The sequence below is a fragment of the Rosa rugosa genome, chromosome 7 (assembly GCF_958449725.1).
Source record: "Rosa rugosa chromosome 7, drRosRugo1.1, whole genome shotgun sequence".
NCBI classification, from domain to species: Eukaryota; Viridiplantae; Streptophyta; class Magnoliopsida; order Rosales; family Rosaceae; genus Rosa; species Rosa rugosa.
The window spans coordinates 30,600,910-30,623,611 of NC_084826.1; the positions used below are offsets into that span (position 1 = coordinate 30,600,910).

General features: G+C 39.3%; 4 protein-coding genes across 5 annotated transcripts; 2 read left to right on the forward strand and 2 right to left on the reverse strand.

Annotated features, from left to right (window-relative positions):
- Positions 1-1,468: 1,468 nt before the first annotated feature.
- On the reverse strand, positions 1,469-7,749 carry LOC133723162 (uncharacterized). The gene is made up of 4 exons (XM_062149984.1): positions 7,735-7,749; positions 2,896-3,006; positions 2,721-2,807; positions 1,469-2,645 (listed from the first exon to the last, which is right to left on the reverse strand). The coding sequence occupies exons 1-4, from the start codon at positions 7,747-7,749 to the stop codon at positions 2,106-2,108; spliced, it is 753 nt and encodes a 250-aa protein (XP_062005968.1). The 3' UTR covers positions 1,469-2,105.
- Positions 7,750-7,761: 12 nt separating this feature from the next.
- LOC133719798 (transcription termination factor MTERF4, chloroplastic) lies at positions 7,762-10,891 on the forward strand. Of its 2 annotated transcripts, none has more exons than XM_062145970.1 (2): positions 7,762-10,077; positions 10,448-10,891. In XM_062145970.1, the coding sequence occupies exon 1, from the start codon at positions 8,035-8,037 to the stop codon at positions 9,586-9,588; it is 1,554 nt and encodes a 517-aa protein (XP_062001954.1). In that variant the 5' UTR covers positions 7,762-8,034; the 3' UTR covers positions 9,589-10,077; positions 10,448-10,891. The 2 variants fall into 2 exon arrangements, with proteins under 2 accessions (XP_062001954.1, XP_062001955.1); XM_062145971.1 differs by having other exon boundaries at positions 7,762-9,826; positions 9,940-10,891.
- Positions 10,892-12,925: 2,034 nt separating this feature from the next.
- Positions 12,926-16,386, forward strand: LOC133719800 (ALA-interacting subunit 3-like). The gene is made up of 8 exons (XM_062145973.1): positions 12,926-13,132; positions 13,500-13,558; positions 13,653-13,727; positions 13,828-13,947; positions 14,071-14,141; positions 15,099-15,399; positions 15,555-15,844; positions 16,144-16,386. The coding sequence occupies exons 1-8, from the start codon at positions 13,060-13,062 to the stop codon at positions 16,208-16,210; spliced, it is 1,056 nt and encodes a 351-aa protein (XP_062001957.1). The 5' UTR covers positions 12,926-13,059; the 3' UTR covers positions 16,211-16,386.
- Positions 16,387-16,686: 300 nt separating this feature from the next.
- LOC133719799 (uncharacterized) lies at positions 16,687-20,878 on the reverse strand. Its single transcript, XM_062145972.1, has 11 exons — positions 20,484-20,878; positions 19,900-20,005; positions 19,777-19,790; positions 18,792-19,010; positions 18,425-18,496; positions 17,933-18,019; positions 17,806-17,844; positions 17,429-17,533; positions 17,160-17,325; positions 16,921-17,030; positions 16,687-16,836 (listed from the first exon to the last, which is right to left on the reverse strand). The coding sequence occupies exons 1-11, from the start codon at positions 20,718-20,720 to the stop codon at positions 16,753-16,755; spliced, it is 1,239 nt and encodes a 412-aa protein (XP_062001956.1). The 5' UTR covers positions 20,721-20,878; the 3' UTR covers positions 16,687-16,752.
- Between the last annotated feature and the right edge of the window lie 1,824 nt (positions 20,879-22,702).

Here is a 22,702-nt window from a genome sequence, read left to right on the forward strand (position 1 = left end):
TTTTTTTTTTTTTTTATAAGTAGTTGAATTCAATAAGACAATGTGAATCAAGGTTTAGACATGCGGCCCAAGTATAGTCGCCTAGACACAAATTTTCTTTCAAATCCTTTGGGCAACCTTACTAAAATGGCCAGGTGGGGGAGAGCGAACAAGAGAGGCAGAATCCATTTTGGCATGAGCTACTCCCACATAGTGGTTTAGGCCCATTTGCACGCACTTCTGGATTCAAGAACCTGTCATGAACGTTGTCCCCTTTCTAGACACCATTTCACATAGGCTATACTTACTAAGATGAGAAATGTCATAAGTGTGAAGACAGTTCAACAAGTGTTAATAAAAGCCGCCCTTAACCTTAAGGGACCTGAACTAGGCACCAATAAGGAGTTTAGGTCAATATTAACAAAAGAGACTTCACCTATTCCGTTATGATTCACAAACCCTTACCAAATTCAACTATTTTACCAAATTCCGTTATTATTATTATTATTATTATTATTTTTTTTTTTTTTTAATGAAAAGAAAACTAGAAACGAAAAAATAACAGAAAATTAAAAGCAAAGAAAGAAAGAAGCTAGCAGCAACATGTTTGGCTAACCTCTAGAAGACCACGGGGGAGGCCATCTATGCTTCATTCCAAGCTCCGATGTATCAAAATTTGTAGGGTCCTATGAGAGCTTGTAGGAAAAGAAAAAAGATACTTCTCATCAAAAACTTGGGAAAAATTTGGCTCGTAGGAGGAGTAATCTTGCCCCCCAAGTATCTTTGTTGGTTGGCGAAACATGATCCTCAATTGCAATTTGGGAGATGACGGTGTCCCAAGATCGGCTTTGTCGCCAACTGTCGCCAACTTCTCTTGATCAAAGGGATGATCATGGGTCATATCTTGCCCCCCATGCATCTGATCAGTAGCCACATATTTGGCTTGATCAGTGGAGAAATCAGATATTTGTTCAGAGACAATTGTATTGTCAGAAGAACAATCTTGTTGACTATCTTCTCCATAAGTAGCCTCTATGTAAGGCTGTGATTCACCAGTAAGGCCATTAGGCTGATTGCCACCTATAGGCAAATCAGCCTCATAAATGACCTCTTTTCGAGCGTTCTGCTCAATTTCTAGGTCCCAATCGCGAAACCTCTGCTTTGTTTTTGCGATCAAAATGGCCATGTCCCTGGCATGCTTTTCTTTATTCCTCTCGATGTTGGCCATGATGATCGTGAGCTGTTCATCAATGCTTGCCCCCTCTGGGATGGGAATAGGCATAAACTCATCATTAATGGCAGTATCGCCAGTGGTGGCAACATTGACCATCTATTTACTTTAGGAATTTCTTTTGGTAAAGATTTTCCCCTAGCATCTCAATGATGGCGAACAAATGCAAAAAGACTCTAGTGTAGTCCCACTGGGCGTGCCAAAATGTTTGTTTTGAAGCCCGGTGGTTGAATGTCTTCAAAAGCAGCCAGAGGTTCATCGAGTTGGGCTTCTTCTGTAGCAATCGCGTTTTCAACAAAGGCTAAACCGGTATGGAGGTCCTCGATCCGAAGTTTGAAGTCGGACCTTTGGATTTGTAGTTCCCGCAGGCGGTTGGTTCGCTCATTTAAAATACCGCGAGAGATGTCCATTTCTCGAGAGAGGCTATTCAAAGCCTCTCGAGTGTCGTGAGCCTGGGCGTTCGCGGCCGGTTGACGTTGGCGGGCCTCACCAAGTTCATTCAGCAGATCGTCAATGGCACTAAATTGCTGCAGGGTCAATGCCTTCTCCTGGCAAAGATACCTTAGGGCTTCCAAGACTCGCGAGAGGATGTCAGTCTCCAATACCTGAGGACCCAGATGTTCGTGAAGCACCATCTTAGCCTCATCCACAGCAGAAGGAGGAGTTACCTCTAACACCCTCATCAATCTCTCGAATCTGGTAGGAGGCGGCGGAGGCGCCACAGGATCACGAACCACCAATGCAAAAGGGTGGACGACTTCCTCAGTTTCTTCATCTTCAATAGGTTGGTCTGTCCCTTCAGCCGCAGGAGAATCTGGAAACTCAACTCGCGGCTCACCATGGGCAAGTGGAGCAGATTCAAGCACAGGGCCCTCGGCTTCGACGGTTGTCTCATTTATTCGCGAGACTTGGGGGGCACCACCACCGTCAGTATCATTTTCCATCTCTTGGGTGACTGTCCGACTGATAGGACCCTCAACGTTTGTAGCCACCTCCTCGGTACAAACAGAATCCTGGTTAGATTCAGAAATGTCAGAGAGTGGGGTTGGATCAAAAGGGAAATGGAAAGCATTGGCCAACAGTGGCTTACCTCTCGAGTTGTCGGGTCAATATCTGGTACGTGGTCACCAAGAGGAAGAGGCCTCACTTCATTCACCTCTTGGACCTTTAGTGCCGCGAGAATCTCTGTCGTCATCAGTTCCTCATAAGCGGCAGAATCCTCAGAGTGGCTTTCCACACTTTCATGCTCCGAGGAGTCGTCATCGGAGATCGTTATTAGAATGGTAGGACCTTGCAGATGCTCTGTAGATGTGGGAGACGGAAGAGGCGCCACGGGGTTAGTTGATGCTTGAACTAGCGAGAGAGTTGGCTTTTCTGCAGTGGCTGAGGGTCCAGCCTCGCTCAGGCGAGAGGGATTAGTGGTCCTTTGACGGACCTGTCAAAAGATACATAGTGAAGATCCTGCCCAGATTCTAAAATTTAAAAAGGATAAGACAGGGCCAGAGCTTACCAGCCGCATTGACAGAGGCTCGTCATCCTCAAAGTCCTCTTCAGCAATTTGGGCGCGACCGCGTTTGCAAGTATGAGCAGCAATTACCTGCACAGAAGAGGAATCACAACTCAGAAAATAGAAGGGGTCTGGAAAGCCAAATGTGCAAAGTCAGAATTAGTCTGGGGCAGTTTACCTCAACAAGGCTCACATCGTCATCATCAGAGGACTCCCCTTCAGGAGGCTCCTCGGATACTGCCTTCTGTTTCCCGGCCTGAGTAGAGGCTGCCCTGCTCCGGTTGGTACGCTAGAAATAAAACAAACATTTTGGCACGCCCAGTGGGACTAGTCTTTCTTGAAGCACATTCAACCACCGGGCTTCAAAACAAACATTTTGGCACGCCTAGTGGGACAAGGTTAGAATTTCTTTTTTCTCTTGAAGACATTCAACCACCAGGCTTCAAAACAAACATTTTGGCACGCCCAGTGGGACAAGGTTATAATTTTTTTTCTTTTCTTGAAGACATTCAACCACCGGGCTTCAAAACAAACATTTTGGCACGCCCAGTGGGACTACACTAGAGTCTTTTTGCATTTGTTCGCCATCATTGAGATGCTAGGGGAAAATCTTTACCAAAAGAAATTCCTAAAGTAAATAGATGGTCAATGTTGCCACCACTGGCGATACTGCCATTAATGATGAGTTTATGCCTATTCCCATCCCAGAGGGGGCAAGCATTGATGAACAGCACGCGATCATCATGGCCAACATCGAGAGGAATAAAGAAAAGCATGCCAGGGACATGGCCATTTTGATCGCAAAAACAAAGCAGAGGTTTCGCGATTGGGACCTAGAAATTGAGCAGAACGCTCGAGAAGAGGTCATTTATGAGGCTGATTTGCCTATAGGTGGCAATCAGCCTAATGGCCTTACTGGTGAATCACAGCCTTACATAGAGGCTACTTATGGAGAAGATAGTCAACAAGATTGTTCTTCTGACAATACAATTGTCTCTGAACAAATATCTGATTTCTCCACTGATCAAGCCAAATATGTGGCTACTGATCAGATGCATGGGGGGCAAGATATGACCCATGATCATCCCTTTGATCAAGAGAAGTTGGCGACAGTTGGCGACAAAGCCGATCTTGGGACACCGTCATCTCCCAAATTGCAATTGAGGATCATGTTTCGCCAACCAACAAAGATACTTGGGGGGCAAGATTACTCCTCCTACGAGCCAAATTTTTCCCAAGTTTTTTATGAGAAGTATCTTTTTTCTTTTCCTACAAGCTCTCATAGGAGGGATTTTTACCCTACAAATTTTGATACATCGGAGCTTGGAATGAAGCATAGATGGCCTACCCCGTGGTCTTCTAGAGGTTAGCCAAACATGTTGCTGCTAGCTTCTTTCTTTCTTTGCTTTTAATTTTCTGTTATTTTTTCGTTTCTAGTTTTCTTTTCATTAAAAAAAAAAAAATAAATAATAATAATAATAATAATAATAATAATAACGTAATTTGGTAAAATAGTTGAATTTGGTAAGGGTTTGTGAATCATAACGGAATAGGTGAAGTCTCTTTTGTTAATATTGGCCTAAACTCCTTATTGGTGCCTAGTTCAGGTCCCTTAAGGTTAAGGGCGGCTTTTATTAACACTTGTTGAACTGTCTTCACACTTATGACCTTTCTCATCTTAGTAAGTATAGCCTATGTGAAATGGTGTCTAGAAAGGGGACAACGTTCATGACAGGTTCTTGAATCCAGAAGTGCGTGCAAATGGGCCTAAACCACTATGTGGGAGTAGCTCATGCCAAAATGGATTCTGCCTCTCTTGTTCGCTCTCCCCCACCTGGCCATTTTAGTAAGGTTGCCCAAAGGATTTGAAAGAAAATTTGTGTCTAGGCGACTATACTTGGGCCGCATGTCTAAACCTTGATTCACATTGTCTTATTGAATTCAACTACTTATAAAAAAAAAAAAAAAAAAAAAATCATTAATACAACTCTTAAGGGGCAATTCTAAGTGTTCCTACACTCGCAAAGCTACTAAGCCGAGTCAGCGGCTCCGGAAACTTTTTCCAGCTTTGCCCTCGCATGAAAGGCTGAGCTCAAGGGAAATGTGAGAGCCACCACCGTGATCGCCACCTCCATCGGAAGTAGTCTTCATGTTGCCAAAGATGTCCTCACCATGCATGGGGAACAGAGGAAGGGTTTCAATCTCCATGTTCATAGATCCATAACCACCATAGTTCCCCATCTGCCCGTTAAAAGCAATCACACCAGCTGAAGAAGCAGAAGCAGATGCAGAAGATTCGAAGTTAATATACTGATCCTCAAGTTTCCAATTGGTACCATTGTGATCACCAACAAGCCCTGATCTTTGCATGGGCACATGAACATCCGAAGTGGACCTCTTCTTCCGCTTCTCCCGAGCCCTTTGGTTCACGAACCAAAAATAGACGTTCTTGAACTCGATCTGGCCGTACCATTGCAGCTGGAGACAGATCCTCTGAATCTGCTCTAAAGTTGGGGACCTAACTCCCTTATTGTAGAAAAGCTCCTTGAGGATTCTTATCTGATCTGTAGTGGGATTCCACCTGTTCCGCCTACAAAGCATGTTAGCACTACTCCCGGCTGCTTTGTTGCTTCCTCCATCCTCGGTTGGTTGCTGGGTTTGTGGTTCCATTGGTGAAGGGTTGAGAGAATGCGAGAATTGAAGAATGGTGATGACAAGTAATTAAGAAAGATTGTTGTTAGAATTATTGGGAAGGACTGAAGATCTGTGAGAGAAGGCTTCAAAACAAACATTTTGGCACGCCCAGTGGGACCGAAGCACGTTGACAGAGGGTTTGGTGGCACTGAAAGTCGGCTTCTGAGAAGACTAGGACTAGGAGTGAGATCACCGCTAAGAGAAAGAGAAGGAGAGGGAGAGGAGTTGCTCTTAGAGAGGTTTGCTCTAGAGAGAACTTAGATCATCTTAGAGATGTTGTTGTTGTGTTGTGAATGTGTGTTTTAGAATGAGAAGAGAAGGTGTTTATATAGGGAAGAAAAAGAAGAGTGAAATGATGAGTGGAAGAAAAATAATGAAAGTGGAATATGAAAGTGATTTGTAAAATATGGAAAAGATAGAGAAATGATGAAATGAAAGCAAGGCATGAAGGTGCAACAACATGGAAGTGATGATGATCTATTAAAGAGATTGTCTTGAAAAATATATCCAAGGAAAAGAAGAAAAGCATCTAGCTTTCTTCATGTGGGTAGGAAACATGAACATGTGAATATTGAGCTGTTTTTAGGTCAGTTTTTGCCCCTTTATTCCTTCAATTATTTATCCAACAAGACTTCATTATATTCCTCCGACTTCTTCATATGAAATGTTCCACTATGAGTGTAGATCATCCTGACAAATTTTCAGATTTTTATTCCATGTGGTTGGGCCGAAAATGCTGCTGGACCTCTTACAGGTCCAGTTTTCCAGTTTTGCTTCTGTAGAAAATTGGGCTGATTGTTTGAAGGCCTTCCACTCAAAAAAAACTCTTGTACTCTTCATAAGAAATGATCCTTGGGCTGTCTAGAATGGATCTGGAAAGTTTCAGCACATTTCGATTTCATTTGGTTAGTTTGCCACCCCTCCTTCCTTGTCTAGCTCGGTTTTTTCCTAGCCGAAGTAGGAAAATGTGCTAAAGTTGACTTTTCATGTTTCCATGCTTCCATGCTTCCATAGTAGGCTTTATTTAGCCTCTAAATATATATTTCGAGCTTGTCGACAATATATAGCTTGAGCCACGGATATTGGCTCAATTTCTCCAACACATGCATTGTCAGGCCAAAATGTTCATTTTGGGTCCAAACACAAAGTAATAAGGGGAGCAGAACATTATGATAGAAATTATACCCGTTCTAGTAATCACGAAAATTTTCTTTTAGTATTGACGGAATCGATGCCAGGATACCAGAAGTTGCATCATCAATATGTAATCTCCAATCCTCCAAAGTTCACAAGAATCAAAATAGCTCGAGTCACAGTACACATTCTCCATCCAAAGATCTTTGCATCCAACATATGTCAACCAAGATTGACATTCTCTCCACTCCAAAACAACCACAGATGATGGAGATTAGCCGGTATTATAATTCCAGTGGATTGGGAGGAAGGGTAACTTTTTTTTTAAGTGTTTCAGGAAATTTTTCTTTTACAACCCTACGATAGTGCAGTCTTTGCAAAGGTAATCACTCTTTGTTGGCAGATTTGGATAACGAGAAATGATGCTGTTTTTAGAGGAACTCATGCAAATCCAATATCAGTAGTGGCAGCTTCAGCTGCAGCAATGAATAATAATGGGAATGCCAGTCCAACTACAAGGGATAATGTTCAAAACCAATCAACCATTGTGTGGTGTTGAGAATATATACATCCCACATGGGAACGAGACATTGCCTATGAGTTTAGAAGAGTTTGGGCCACTTCATCTATTGTCAATTGGTTTTGGACGTGAACTCCATATTACTTTATCATGTGAAATTCCCCTCCTAATAGTTTTGTGAAAATCAACTTTGATCTAAAATATCGGGAAACACAATAGTACTAGTAGCAGAAGCCACATCACTTAGAGATAGCCTTGCCAGTGCTCAAGAGAGAGGTTACAGGAAGATTGAAGAGCAAACTTTATAGCAGATGCTACAGTTAACGTAGGTCACAACCTTAATGTCAGTGCTTCATGGGACCAATACAGTTCCTAGAGATGCCTCGAATGCCATGTTATTTGACATTGTAAACTATGGTTGCCGTATGAGCTTCCAACTATAATTAATAGTCTTTTCGTATCAAAAATAGAAGAAGGCAACCACAGGCGATAAATCCACCCCGTCCGATCATAATGATCAGACTTAATTGAGATCTATGGAGGCCATTCAACCACACCAGCCACCTAGAATCGAAATTTCACAAACCCTAACAAAACCCGAGAATTTTCAAATATGGCGCGTGAGGTGCGTGTCATTGCCATCGATGCAAGTTTTTATGCTTTATATACCTTCACTTGGTTCATTTCAGCACTACATCCCCGTAGACTAATTTTTCTAGAAAGAGCTTGAATGGTTTATTACAACTTTACAAGTTGGGCCTGGCTTGAATGATATTCTTAAAGAGCTCAACGACACACTATGTCTCTACCTAAAAGAAAAACGACACGAGAGAAATGAGGGCATCGATTTCGCTAGCAGAGGAGCAGACCACCATGCCTCCCCTGTTTCAAGATTGAGAGCAGCAGAATCAAGTAAGCCCTTCTCTCCCTCTTGTAAATCCAAGGACCAATTTCTTGTTTTCCTCTGAAATGATTACCTCACAGCTAAGAGGAAGAGGAAGCAAACCCATACCCATCACCAAAATCGCCAAAGTCTTCCTCCAAAACCCACACAAACTCACTCCCATATCACCACCAATCCAATCCCACCAGAACCCATGTGCCCCACTCTCCCATACCCAAAACCCTTTATGGGTTTTACAGAGCTGTGACCACTCAACGCAGTCCTCTAAGTTTCCCGAGTATGAAATGCCCTCAGTCACTTGGGGTGTGGTCCAAGGCCGCAAGGAGAGGCTTGTCTCTAGAGTCATAATATGTGACTATTTGAAGAGTATAGGCATAGTTCCTGATGAATTGGAAAACTTGGAGCTACCCTCTACTGTTGAAGTCATGAGGGAAAGAGTTGAGTTCCTACAGAAGCTAGGATTGTCGATTGACGACATTAACGAGTACCCTTTGATGCTCGGATGCAGTGTCAGGAAAAACATGATACCCGTGTTGGCTTACTTGGAGAAAATTGGGATTCAAAGGTCGAAGCTAGGTGAATTTGTTAAGAATTACCCACAAGTTTTACATGCTAGTGTGGTAGTTGAGCTTGTTCCGGTGATCAAGTTCCTTCGTGGGCTTGATGTGGAGAAGCTGGATATTGGCTATGTCTTGCAGAAGTATCCAGAGCTTCTCGGATATAAGCTTGAGGGGACTATGAGTACTTCTGTTGCGTATCTTGTTAGTATTGGTGTTACTCCTAGGGATATAGGTCCCATGGTCACCCAGTATCCTTACCTATTGGGCATGAGAGTTGGGACTGTGATTAAGCCTTTTGTTGATTATTTGGTATCCTTAGGTTTGCCGAAAAAGATTTTGGCTAGGATGTTGGAGAAGCGCGCATATTTACTTGGTTATGATCTTGAGGAGACTATTAAACCTAATGTGGATTGTTTGGTTGCTTTTGGGATCAGGAGGGAAGCACTTGCTTCTATTGTTGCTCAATACCCCCAAATTCTTGGGCAGCCTTTGAAAGCTAAAATGTCTTCACAGCAGTTTTTCTTCAGTATGAAGCTTAAAATTGATCCTGAAGGGTTTGCACGGGTGATAGAGAAGATGCCGCAGATAGTCAGCCTTCATCAACATGTGATAATGAAGCCTGTTGAGTTCCTTCTTGGACGGGGGATACCTTCAGAAGATGTAGCTAAGATGGTCGTAAAGTGTCCCCAATTAGTGGCACTGCGTGTTGAGCTCATGAAGAACAGTTATTACTTTTTTAAGAGTGAAATGGGGAGACCAGTGAAAGAGCTTGTGGAATTTCCGGAATACTTTACATATAGTTTAGAATCCAGGATCAAACCTAGATACCAGAGGTTGCAAAGCAAGGGGATTAGGTGTTCTTTGAAATGGTTCCTCAACTGTAGCGATCAGAGATTTGAGGAGAGGTTGCAAGGGGAGTACATTGAAACAGAGATTTCTGGTCCATCATTTTGTATGGGAGGGAAGTTAGAGCTACCTGGGGTTGGAAATGAGATGGTGTCAGATGGGGAAGACGAGAGTGATGATGAAATACTTTACAGACGCACTGTATCCCTGTAGTAAATTCGGTTGACATTAGGAAGCTGAATCATTTGAAATATCTAATTCTCTATATGTTATATCTTTTGGAATGAATCAAGTTTCCCCCTTTGAGTAAATATCTTATAGCCTCTGGCCTTGTGTTCTGAGTCTGATAAGTTCAGTTTTATGAGTCGTACTTGTTGGGACATAGCTCTTTGAAATATCTATTTGATCTGAATCATAGGGTGGCAAGATTTAAATATGGCTTCATGTAAAGGTTGGCGATCAATCATATTCTCATTTATCTCTCTGAAGTTCTGACAATTCAAATAAATTGATGCAATTACTTCACCAGCAGTCTGAATCAGCCTTAAGTTCGTGGTTTGGTAGGAAGCAGAAGACAATAGGGATCTTCGTGTTGAAGCAAGGGAATCAGCAGCAGTTCATGAGGTTGCGATGCTTTTGCCTCTTTCCGAACTCCTTCAGTGTATAGCTTCCATCAAGGCCAATTACAGTAGTTGCTTGCAGGTTCCTCTGCTTTCTTCATTTCCTATTAAATTTTCTATACAACTATGCTTTTCTGCTATTATTAAATATGAGCTCAACCATAAGTTTTACTATTAAAGTTGGATTATATTTTGAGCATATTTCAGAATCAACATGTATTTCCTGGTATTTTGTTACTTCTCTATCAGTTTTTCCTCAACTTTTCTCCAAACCGATTATTTTTATGATGATATATTATGTACTGGGAATTTAGCTCATTCTTATATGCAGTTTTTATTAATTAAAACTTATATTTCAATAAAAGCCTCTCGCTTTTGCCTTTGAGTAATTTATGGACACTTTCATAGTCAGAATCAGAGGTCACCTGATCTAAAGTATGCTGTTTTCTTAGGTAAAATCATTTTCTCAGTCCTATAGATTCAGAAATCAAGGGGCGATTTGTGTTCACTACCACTTCTTTAATTTAGCCAAATGACAAAAAGTTCGTCTCTCTACCCAGTATTCATGATCACGTAGTCCATTGTGGAGGACCTAGTATCTAGGTAGTTGGGAAGAATGGAGGTGCTAAACTTTGATTTATTAAAGTTGAACTTTTATGTAACTATGTTAGACACATTTTCAAGAATGCACCTGTATCTGCTGGTGACTGTTTGTTTTCATTATTCATTTTTGAACTTTCATTTACTAAATTGAACTATGATTGTGGAGGAACTAGCATCTAGGTAGTTAGGAAGAATGGAGGTGCTAAACTTTGATTTATTAAAGTTGAACTATGTACTATGTTAGACTCATTTTCAAGAATGCACCTGTGACTGCTGGTGATTGTTTGTTTTCATTATCATTTTGCTCAACTGTTTCTCAGATCCTTTTCTGTTTATGGTGATATATGATGCACCGTTTTAGCTCATTCTTTATATGCACCACTTATTAGTTAAATAATAATTTTTCAATATATACCCTTAGCGGATTGAGCTAGACCTACTTTTGTTAAGATGGAGTATACTTGTGTACGTTTGGGTTCACTTTTGTATAATTTATGACCTCTTCAAGTCAGATTAGGTGGTCCTGTTCTAGGCTTTGCTGCTTGGTTTGATAACATGCTTCTCTTAGTTTAGTTAGATTCAGAAACCAAGGTTGTTAGGTCTGTTATCGTCCAACTTAATGCCGAGTATAGGTGCAAGGTTGTGAGATAAATTTGTCTTGATGATCAGATGAACACTCTTTCCTATGAATGAAAACTGCAGATCTTCTCTTTTTGAGACCTGTGAATGTAGAGTGTCAGTAATACGATCCCTGCCATCCTTTCGGTTTGATGTCATTGGTCGTCATACAAGCTTTGCTAGCCATGATATGCTCTATTGGGGTATTGTTGATGTCGCTGATGAGAATTTTCTGATCGTATTGAGTCTGTTCATATCAACAACAGCTACGGTACTAGTTTATCTAGTACGAAGCAGTTCTGATGCTGATGATATTGCTGATCACTATAAATGTTGTTTCAGTGCAGGAGACAGATGGATCCATTTTGCATTTCGGTCCCTAGGAGTCTCTCTAGTGCGCATACCTTAGTTCAAAAGTGAAAGCTGCAATCTATCTGTTTTGGATTTGTTTCTGGGCTTGATTTTAATTTGGTTAAGGGGGGAAGTGGTTCCTTCCAAACCCCAAATGAATCACTTTCCCCTATTCTTTACTTGCATTTATTACTCACAACATATTATTTTATTACATTATTTACAAATTTTTAAATAATTTTCCTGGTAGTTTTCCTTACGTTACCAAACATCGGAATAGAAAGTTATTGAGAAATTTCATTTTCCTTCCCATGAGAAAGACAAAGAAATTACTTTCCTTTCTGTGAACTAAACAAGGCCTAAGGGTAGAGGGTGGTTCTAGTCAGATCTCCAAATTTGCTATATAGACCTTTCATTTTTTTATTTTTTATTTTTTTTGGAAAAATCTAATGTTAGTTGTACCCCTAAGTGAAGTTGAAAAAAAAAAAAAAAAAAATCAATTTCAACTTCCCTACCCCATTGCTTTCCCTCTTTCTGTCTCTTCTCATCTTTGTATGTAACGTGCTACTCATAAAATGCTGCCAAGTTGATCAGAATATCTTGTAGGTAGTCAGCCTTGGCTTTTGCAACAATTTCAATTTGATTTGATGGTGGAGGTTGCTAACCACAAATTCATAATTAGGACTGTTGGTTTCTTAAAGTTAGTTGATGATGGACGAACTGATTTTGTTTCCCTTGATCAATCTTCCCAGCCATCAATATCTTTCTCCATCAATTATGTCAAAAGCTTGGTAATGACAACAAAAGATAGAGAGAGAGGGAGAGAGGTGCCATAGTCTGGGGTGGCTGTAGCATCATTAGTCATCACAGATATTTATGTCGGTGGAGGATGTCGGAAGTGAAAACAAAAATTTGATGTACCAAAATATTAAAGGAGATTGAAATAGCAAATATAGAGGTATGAATAGAACCTCTTATCGTTTACTTAATTTTGTTTTTGTTCTAGACCAATTTTTGGTGTTTCTGTCGTCACCCACCCTAACAGGCATATTACTAAATGTAACTCTGCTACATATGAATGAAATATATAGTGATTATGAGAATTCGAACCTTTGATTTAGCCTACTCTTACTCTCAAGTCTAAACCTAATTTCCTCTCACAATAACAATATGAGTAACCAACCTACTATTTTGAAAAGGGCAACTATTGGAACGTGGGTCGTTATCATTGTAAAAAGTTGTCAAGAGACTTGTGGGTGAGTGAGACGGACTAGAATAGGAGTTGCGATCAAGAGAGAAGACCGGTGGTTGCGCTCCATGCAGATGATAACCTTCATTCAAAAGTAGCACCTACCCAAAATTATTTCATTCCCCATGAAGCAATAAAAACCAAACCCCGCTCCCCCCCCTGCTTCTTCTTTTTGTTATTTCCATGATTCCACATTTGTAGTAAAACACATACAAAGTTGCCAAAAGGTAGGGGATCGTGGAGATGACCCCAAAAGGTGACAAGGGCAAAGAAGGAGACTCGTCCTTTGCCAAAAAGAAGTCCAGAAGACCCAAATGTATATCACTTCTCTTCTTTCTTGTTTCTCCAATTGCTTTGTTTTGTGCCCCATTGTCAGTTTTTCTTATAACTTAATTGCCTTTTCTTACCGTTCAACATGTATTGGGTAATAGTAATACAATGCTTGATTGAATTGCTTGATTATGCTTTGTTGGGTGAATCCAATTGATTCATATATGGATTCTTGTCAAAACTTGGATATTCAATGATTCTTGTCTCTTTCTTTTTCCCTAACACCACTGTTGTGTTGGTGATTTTTCGATCATTATGATTGGAATGGTGCAATTGGATCATTTTCTTGTGCTGTGGAAGCATTATTCCAAGAAAACTTATATGCATTGTCCATTTTTATATATATATTTCAGATTCCAGGTTCTCACAGCAAGAGCTTCCAGCTTGCAAACCAATTTTGTCACCAGGATGGGTATCTATCTTGTTTTTCCTTCAATTTGGACTCTTTCTCCCACAAAGCCTTTTTTTATTTTCTTTTCTTATTACCTTCTCGTTTTTGATTTCAGGTGGTTTCAATATTCATCACCATTGGCATTGTCTTTATCCCAATTGGCTTTGCTGCCTTATTCGCCTCAGAGCGTGTAATATTCTCAGCATGTTTTATGTGGTGCTTATTATGGATTTTCCTTACTGGTGGCTGTTTAATGTTGAGCATGAAACTATGCTTTCTTTCACATGCAGGTTGTGGAACTGCAATTCCAGTATGACCAAGATTGTGTTCCTGCAAAGTATAAGGATAATACGGTTGCATATATTCAAAGCAATGGCACTGACAAGACCTGCACGAGGAAAATGCCTGCTGTTAGTCCCCAATCTTTTGGCTCTTTTGTATATGATGAAGTTTAGGCTTGAAAATTATATGTGTCTCTTCTAGTTGGTGATTTCTACATCTGAAAATGTGTGCATTGACTGGAAATTTTTCAGGTTACAAGTAAAATGAAATCTCCCATTTATGTCTACTATCAGATTGATCACTACTTTCAGAATCATCGCCGGTAATTTTTCTTGTCATGTCTTTTCTTTGATAGAGTACATGTATAACATCGCTGGTTTTACATATCAATGCGGCCTAGGTTTCTTTTTTCAACTTACCCAAAGAGAGAATATACAATTGAAACCTTCATAACGTCAGAAGTCACAAGATTTACATTTTGCTCAGCTCAAGCTGGGAGCGGGGGACTTTTAGGAATTTCAGAGATGTGAATCTCTTGAGCAAACACTTCAACTTGGAAGTGTTTTTTTTTTTTTTCGCCCCAAGCTACCAAATGATATTCTTTTTTCCTGTATATATAAAAAACAACAATGAAGTACAACCAAGGAGCACAAGAGTATACTTCACAGAAGTACATCAAGGAAAATAAAAGATAACTGCCAAAATGGTTTCAATATTTGATACTGTCGTAGAAACGAGGATACCATGACTCACTTGACAGGAAGAAAAGTTTACCATACACCTTGGAGGAACCTGCCTACATTTGCTTAGGTGTGCGCCTTACTGTTGGAAACAGCTAGGTTGTGGATGTTGAGACGGTGACAGAGGATAAATTGAGTTCATAAATAATTAATAGGGATGAAAGGATTGAAGTTTTTAAGGGTGCACAGTTGTAGTACACTTCACATTTCTTCTTCTGGAAATGCCAATAATGTTAGTGCTGAAGCAGCTTTTTGATGGGCTGTTGGAGAGGCAGACCACATAGAAAATACTCGTGGTATGATAAGACAGTCATAGTCTAGAATCCTTTTCTTTACATCAAGCATTTCCAATCAGCGCAATTCCTAGGTTCACTTATGAATGCTCTCTGTTTCATCTCTTCACAGCCACCCTGCTCTGACCCTGTTTCTTATCTGAAAATGGATATATAGGATCATGAAAAGGGAAATTATATGCCGTCTTCACCCTCCACCCTGATCTTACCCTATTTCTTATTTGGATTGTAAAATATTGTTTGCAGATATGTTAAAAGTAGAAGTGACGATCAGTTGCGGAGTGTGGCAAACGAAAATAGCACAAGCGACTGTGCACCTGAACGCTTTGCGAAAAATGGTCAACCAATTGTTCCTTGTGGCCTCGTTGCATGGAGTTTGTTTAATGACACATATAAGTTTTCAGTGAAAAACAAAACAATAGCGGTCAGCAAAAAGGACATCACATGGAAAAGTGACCGTGAGAAAAAGTTTTCAAGCAGTGTCTATCCTAAGAACTTTCAGTCTGGGGGTTTGATTGGAGGAGCAAAGCTCAATTCTAGCATACCTGTACATTAATTTTCTCACCTACTCTTTATTTCTTGACTCTGTATAGTTTACTTCTATTTTTAATATTTTTTTTTTGAAGCCCTCTTGTTTTCTTTCGTTTATTGCTTTATTTAGTATCTGAAATATATAAACTTCACTTGTTCTGCATGTATCAGCTGAGCCAACAAGAGGATCTTATTGTTTGGATGCGAACTGCAGCAATGCCATCTTTTAGAAAACTGTATGGGAGGATAGAAGTGGACCTTGAGGCTCATGATGAAATAACAATAGAACTACAGAATAACTATAATACCTACAGCTTTAAAGGCAGCAAGTCAGTGATACTTTCTACTGCGAGTTGGATTGGTGGAAAGAATGATCTAATGGGCATAGCATACCTTACTATTGGTGGAATGTGTTTGTTCTTGGCAATATGCTTCATACTTATGTATGTGCTCAAGCCGAGGTATGTGAATTGGTTTGAAGGTCATTACAATTTACTAGGACAGTAGACCTAGCTTGGTTTGTTTTGAGAAAGTCAGAGACTACTACATACATGATGAAGTTGATTGGGAAGTTCCTTTCATTTGTTCCCTTTGTTTCTCAAATTATTAACTAATGTGAAAAGGAAGTGGAACATGTCTTAACTAGGACTAGTTGATCAGTGTAGTTCCCTACATTGAAAACAACCCGCTTTTTTCCCTATGTTCTAGACATTATCAGTGAGATGCTCTTGACATTTCCTTTGCCTTTTCTTTTGTGCAGACCTCTTGGGGATACCTCCTACTTGTCTTGGAATAGAAATGCATCAGGAGGAGGCCTAAATTTTTAATCTGTAGTATTCCTCTACCAACCTTTTGTACTATTACTCTTCTGCCTTCTGATCTGATAGATAATATAATTTAAGTATATTTTTGAACAAAGAGATTAACTTCTGATCTGATAGATACTATTACTCTTTGCCGTTGTGATGGCATGAATTTTGCAAGAAGCCATGGCATTGCATAACTTGTGAGTTACGATTTAGGGTTGGGTTTTGCAAGATGGCTTCTGTATTTACTATTTATTAGGGTTGCAACTTGCATGTATAGTAATTGAAATTTGGTTGGACAGACTTGAGGGAGCGGAATCTATTTTAATATTTGGAAACTTGAATTTAACATAATGAATCTCGTACATATTAATGTCACAGTTTATCATGTCGACTTTTGTTTGCATGATAAAGCATATAACTTAACTATGTATGCATTCATTTCTGTAAAAAGAATATCTCATCCTCAGAAATGAATCAAATCAAAGAACTAGTAGTAAAAGAAGGACAATTTGCCGGGCCATTGGAACATTAGAAAATTTTAACACAAAGATTTCAAGTTATCAACAAACTGTTATTGCTGGCTCCATTGCTAAGGAGACATCCCTATCACACATTTCAGAAGTAATCTGCACAACTCCTTCATCCTGCATGTTTCAGACGCATAAATTATGCCTAGATAAAATATTTCTTTTGTGGTGTTCAAGTTAATTGACTAGCAGATGACCTACCTTGGCTATATTTCTGAAATATGTTGTTGTATAGTTTCCAGTAGGGAATAAAACTTCAATAAAATCTGCTAGAACCAACTGTGGCTGGGAGACTGCTCCATTGTACCAGTCTTCACATGAAAATGCAGAGACAGATGCAAATTAGGCATAATATGACATGTTCGGAGGATATAAAAGTTTGAGAATCCAATACAGAACCAACCGAGAGTTGATAAAGATTGAGGTCAATGAATACTCACCAAGCGCAGTTGAGTTTTGAATTCTTTTATCGTATCTCCATAAGCTTTGGTTAGAGAGAAAAACAAAACAAGAATGATCTTCCACTTTTATGTTTTGAAGAAATGATGATGTATTGTAAACAGTTGGATCTGAAGTAAATGTTTCGTCAATAGCCACATCCACGGTCTACATCATCAAGATTCAAGAACAAAGAAAATTAGGTAATTTCATTCAGAATAATTTTGTTTCTTTTTCTTAAAACTATCAAACATCATCATGAAAAACTCACGCAAAGGATGGCATGCAATTCATCCAAATCCTCCGGATTAGAGATGTTATAGGTAATTTTGTTGATAGAAGCATCCACATTCTCACCACCTGCGTCTTCCACATACTGCATTCATTCATTTTCCAGATTTTAACCAAATTCTGAAGTTAGAAGACAAGGTTTGCTGTATCCCATGCAACGGCAATAGAGTAACTTTGAATCTTTCATGTAACAGCAGACTTAACTCCATCTAGTAGTAGACTAGCTCAGCCTAGTCCACTATCTCTGGAGCTGGTCTATTAACATATTAACATGCATATCAGTATACCTAAGGCGATCGATGTATATAAATAAAAATGATGATGGAAGAATTTCCAAAATTGGTATCTAGTCTGTACCTTCAACTTGTATATTTCCGTTGTGAAAGACCATATACCCTGCAAAAGGAAATTTTCTTCCATGAATGATAATTCAGCACTCAATCTGAAATTTAAAGTATAGTTTAGAACTCTGTAAGTGACGAACATTATCATACTGCATCCATGCTACAGTTGGTTTGAACGATGTTCTGCTTTTTGAGAGATTGAGCAAACATTGATAATTCTCTCTAACCTGTGAAAAAACAGAGAAGGAAAACAAAATGTTGTTTTGTTAGCAACACAAGCAAGTAGGAGTAATTAAACTTTTATTGCTGTTTAAAAAGTCACAATTTCATCGTCACAGTAACAAATCATAACATTTAATGAAATCGGCTTCATCTTAATGTCATCAAAACTTATTTATCTAATTAAGCATTAAAATGGCATCTGCCGATTGTCAATAGCAGCAAGAAAACAGTCTCAAGTCATATCCCAAATCTCATAATTGGCCTAACATGCATACAAAAAGCCTTTTTACTTCGAGAACGAAAGTGATATGATTTGAACAAATAAAGGTAATATGAAACACCCCATATACTCAAAGGTGCAAATGTTGATTCATTTGAGATAATCTGACAATTAGATTTGTCATACTTACAACATTGTATACTTGATTGGCCCTGGTTTCAGCATTTGCAAACACTCCCAAGTACTTGATCCATTCTGCTCTCTACAAAATATAGAAATAAGCTATTCTGTCTAGTTACTTCCTTGGTTTAATTTCACCATTTTATTTATTTATTTTTTTTTGCAAGGAAGGCCTGGCTCCCAGATCAGTTGGGATTACCGGTCCAAGTATATACTAATGGTATTACTAATAAAGGAAGAGCACATCGAGGGGAACTGAGCCCCCAAACCCTGAGAAAAAACAATAAAATCTTCATGGGAGTACATCCTCAATAATAGCAGGAGTCTCATTTTTGTTAATTTCACCTTCTGATCATTAACAGTCAAAGATTGCTTACCTGCAAAGGAGTATCCTCTCCATAAGGAATAAAAGAGGCAAAATTGCAAGATTGTGGTTGATCAGTGTTGGTGATGAAATGTGCTCCATATTGTGCTAGCTCTTGTGTCTCACTTTTGTTGATTATACTAATTTCTCCAGCTTCATACAATTTCAATACGCATTGAGAAGCCACGGAGCCTGATGTAATGCCCTTTAAGCTCTGTAGTACGCCTAGGAGCTGCATAACCACCGTTAACAACATTTGAACAAGAAAATAAAACAAAGAAACTTTACCGAAAACCTATATATATAGTACAATTTGATGAAGCTAGTTACTTTTAGAATCAATTACTATCGAACTTTTATATTTTGTTCATGTACATGAAATTAACTGCCTGCTTCATAATACAAAGTTAACAATTCGCTTCACTACTTTAAACACAAGGTGATAACTACTTGAATATAATCAGTTTGCTTCATGATACAAACCTCACTGGGTCAATCACAATCTGATCACATAATCGGAACCATCTAGCATTAATCAGGTCCTCCTTTGAAGAGGTTAATAGTCAATAAAGCAATGGTGAAATCTTATAAGCCATTTGATTACAATTACAATCCTTTCAATGCTTTTTTAATCACTGTTTGATGTTAGACGATTTTCAAATTTGCTTGATTATTTGCAAAAGATGATGTGTGAAGAAATAACGTAAAGATAAAAGATGTACTATTCAGCTTATGATAATCACATGTATGATGAATTAAGGTGTCAAAATTAGGGATCAACTTGTTAACTTTGTATTATGAAGCAAAACAGTTTCCCTATGTTGTACTAGTCCCATACATGTACATGCTAATATTGAAAAGCCAACAGACTTACATAAGCTATAGCTAGAATATGAAAAGGAAATGATCGAGATGGGAAGAAGATATATTCATACTAAGTTATGAGAATTACGGACTTGTACGTGCATGGGAGTTTAGGGTTTAGAGGCGATCCTCACCTCAAAAAAGGAAACTGCAATATTGTACAACGTAAAAAATTTGTTATGGAAATACAAGTTAGCTAATATATCAAAGAAAACAAATGCATCTTTGTCTTGTGGAGTAAGCAATCAATAACGTACCTGGAAAATTATAATCGGCGTCGATTGAGTAATTTGATAAGGGGACGACAAACGATTTGATCCTTGAGGTGCAATATTTTGTCCTTGCTGCCATTCTCGAGTTGTTCTATTATTTTTATCACATCCCAGAAAAGGAAGAAAGTGAGGAAAAGGAAAATAAAATGATCGAGTTGTTTTTAGTTTTCATTTTACTCTTAAGGATTGAGTTGTAATCAACTTTCCTTCTTTAGTGATTGCTACTGAAATTTGGCATGAAGATGTGGACTGATGATGAAAATGATTTGTATTATTGAAGGATGGTTATGGTACTCTTTTTTATTTGCTCTGAAGGGATTTATAGTTTTTATTTTTATTTTTGGATATTAGAGTTTAATCAGGTCATAATAATGGGCATCCTCAGCGTTTCTAAGGTTTGAATACCAATAATAAAAGGACTAATTAGAGGAGCTCCTATGATTTCCCAAGAACTAATAGAACGTTATTTTCTGTATTTTTTGAAGTAAGAAACTAATCAACCTTGCTCCTCTATCACTTTGTATATACGTAAATAGAGATATATAGGATTTAAAATTAATGAAGTGTACCTGGATGAGGAGGTAGCTCTTGCCGTCAATGGCATTCTTAATGACTTTGAAGGCCTGCCCATAATATATATGGAAATTAACTGCGTCTTCCACCTTGGAAACGCTCACTTTCATAGACTTAATACTGCTCGCATCTACTCCATGGCACAGCACGATGAAGAGAAAAACCAAGCTTCGCACCCAAGTTCTTGTTCTAAAACAGCAAGTACAAGATGATGATGAAGAAGATGAATTCATGTCCCTAAAAGAACTAACGAACCAAATCCCTCACTCAAAAATGTACGGTTTGTTTCAGAGGTTGTGATGGTGGTCATGAATATTCGTTGGCAGGAGGAGGTGGTGTGTAGCTAGAAAGCACCAAATTGTTAATTTCCGACAATAGGGTAAGTGAACCCGTGAGTTCGATCTTGAATATTATTTCACTATCTTTTGCTGCATTTTGTCATCTTCTTATCGTCACTATGCTGCATATGCTTTTATTTCATCTCTTTACCATGTGCTCCTGGCGCCTCCACTATCTCACTATCTCCACAGTAAAAATGGTCCATCATGCGCTCGATTATGGATCTACCTAGCTAGCAATTAAGCAACCCAACATAATACCTAGTCCTCCCGACGCTCAAGTCGTGCCAAATTTTGAGCATTAAAATCTCAATAAATTAATAATCTCAATTAAATAATAAATTTCTCTTGTATTTTAATAATTAACCTCGCTAAATTCATAAGATAATAATTTTTATAGACATCTTTTAATTAGGACCCAGAATATATAAATAATAATTGATAAAATACATAAAAAAAAAGGGTCCTTGACCCAAAGCCCTAAAATGAATAAAAATTATCCTACTTACCCCAACAACAGATTTTTATTCCCACATACACAATTTGATGTCAAATGACCATTTTATCCTCAATCCAATTAAAGATTTACAACCAAACGCCTCTCTCTCTCTCTCTCTCTCTCTCTCTCTCTCTCTCTCTCTCTCTCTCTCTCTCCCCCCGCCTCTCTGTCACGATCTCGGCCAGATCGTCGTTGGTCCGGCGACGCCGCAAGCTGACCCAACATCATCTTCCTATTTCGGCTACACCATCCACGCCGAGATCGTCGAGCGAGCATCTCCATGGGGAAGGAGTACTTTGAGCGCAACGTCGTCGACATCGTCTTCTGGGGGAACGCCATCGTTTGCATCACCGATTCGAATCAGCTCTTGAATATCGGATTTCCAGAACCCGAACCCGAACCCATTGCTCGCCGACCTGGAGATCGAGGACCGCCACTTTGATGGCCGTGATCGAGGAGCCGCCACTTTGTATGGCCGTGATTGAGCCGCAGTCGACTATGTCCGGCAACGTGGAGGTTCTGCTTGTGATTTCAGAGCGTTGGGTTTGGCCGTGGAGGCAGACGACGTGCAACAGTGAGAGGTTTGATCTGATTTGGTGCCTAGAGCATTTTCTGGGTGCCCAAATCAGAAGTGTTTTTTTTTTTTTTTTTTAAAGTAATGGGGCAGAAGGAAATGAAAAAAATAATGGACCCAAAACGGGGCCCCCAAATGCAAACATGAACCACACTAATTGGCATGGACTAGTTTAGTCTAGATTTTGGTCCATGGTAATTGATTATTGAATGGAGTCTTGGTGTTATCCATTGTACCATTATGCTATGATTTTAGGTTGGTTTTACATTTTTTTACCTTTATTCATGTTTTACTGATCACCAATGGTAATTGCTTTAGGTTGAGACTGCATGTTGGGGGCAATAGACGTCTATTGGGGGCAGAATTTCGGCGATCGAAAGCTATATTGGGGGGCAATAGACGTCTATTGAGAGGCAATAGACGTTTTGAATTGATGTAATTTCCTCATTTTTTTTCTTTAATCAAACTTTATTTGTCTGAATTTAAGGAGATTAATTCTCATTCCGGCGACCGAAAGTTCTATTGAGAGGCAATAGACGTCTATTGGGGGCAATAAACTTTTCCGGTGAGGTTTTCATAAATTTCCGGTGGGCGGCGGTCGGTGATCGGAATCCGGCAACCGGTCACCAGATTCCGGCGACCGGTGATCGGAATCCGGTGAAGTCCCCTATGGTTTCTCTTTCTTCCATTCTCTCTCTCTCTCTAAGTAACAAATGTGAGGGTAAAATGGTATTAAAAAAAAAAATCTTAATGGGGTATTAGGGAATACCTCCTTAGAGTGTTTTGGGGTAAGAGGGAATTAAA

Bases quoted from the DNA above. Each gene is read 5' to 3' on its own strand.
- LOC133719798 (XM_062145970.1), top strand. From the start codon at position 8,035: ATGATTACCTCACAGCTAAGAGGAAGAGGAAGCAAACCCATACCCATC.
- LOC133719799 (XM_062145972.1), bottom strand. From the start codon at position 20,720: ATGAATTCATCTTCTTCATCATCATCTTGTACTTGCTGTTTTAGAACA. The intron at 20,006-20,483 runs GTACACTTCATT...TAAAAATAATAG, and splicing joins AGAGCTACCTCCTCATCCAG to AACAACTCGAGAATGGCAGC. The intron at 16,837-16,920 runs GTAGGTCATCTG...TGAAACATGCAG, and splicing joins ATTTCAGAAATATAGCCAAG to GATGAAGGAGTTGTGCAGAT.
- LOC133719800 (XM_062145973.1), top strand. From the start codon at position 13,060: ATGACCCCAAAAGGTGACAAGGGCAAAGAAGGAGACTCGTCCTTTGCC. The intron at 13,133-13,499 runs GTATATCACTTC...TATATATTTCAG, and splicing joins GAAGTCCAGAAGACCCAAAT to ATTCCAGGTTCTCACAGCAA. The intron at 14,142-15,098 runs GTAATTTTTCTT...TATTGTTTGCAG, and splicing joins TACTTTCAGAATCATCGCCG to ATATGTTAAAAGTAGAAGTG.
- LOC133723162 (XM_062149984.1), bottom strand. The intron at 2,808-2,895 runs GTAAACTGCCCC...TCTTCTGTGCAG, and splicing joins ACGATGTGAGCCTTGTTGAG to GTAATTGCTGCTCATACTTG. The intron at 2,646-2,720 runs GTAAGCTCTGGC...ATCTTTTGACAG, and splicing joins AGCCTCTGTCAATGCGGCTG to GTCCGTCAAAGGACCACTAA.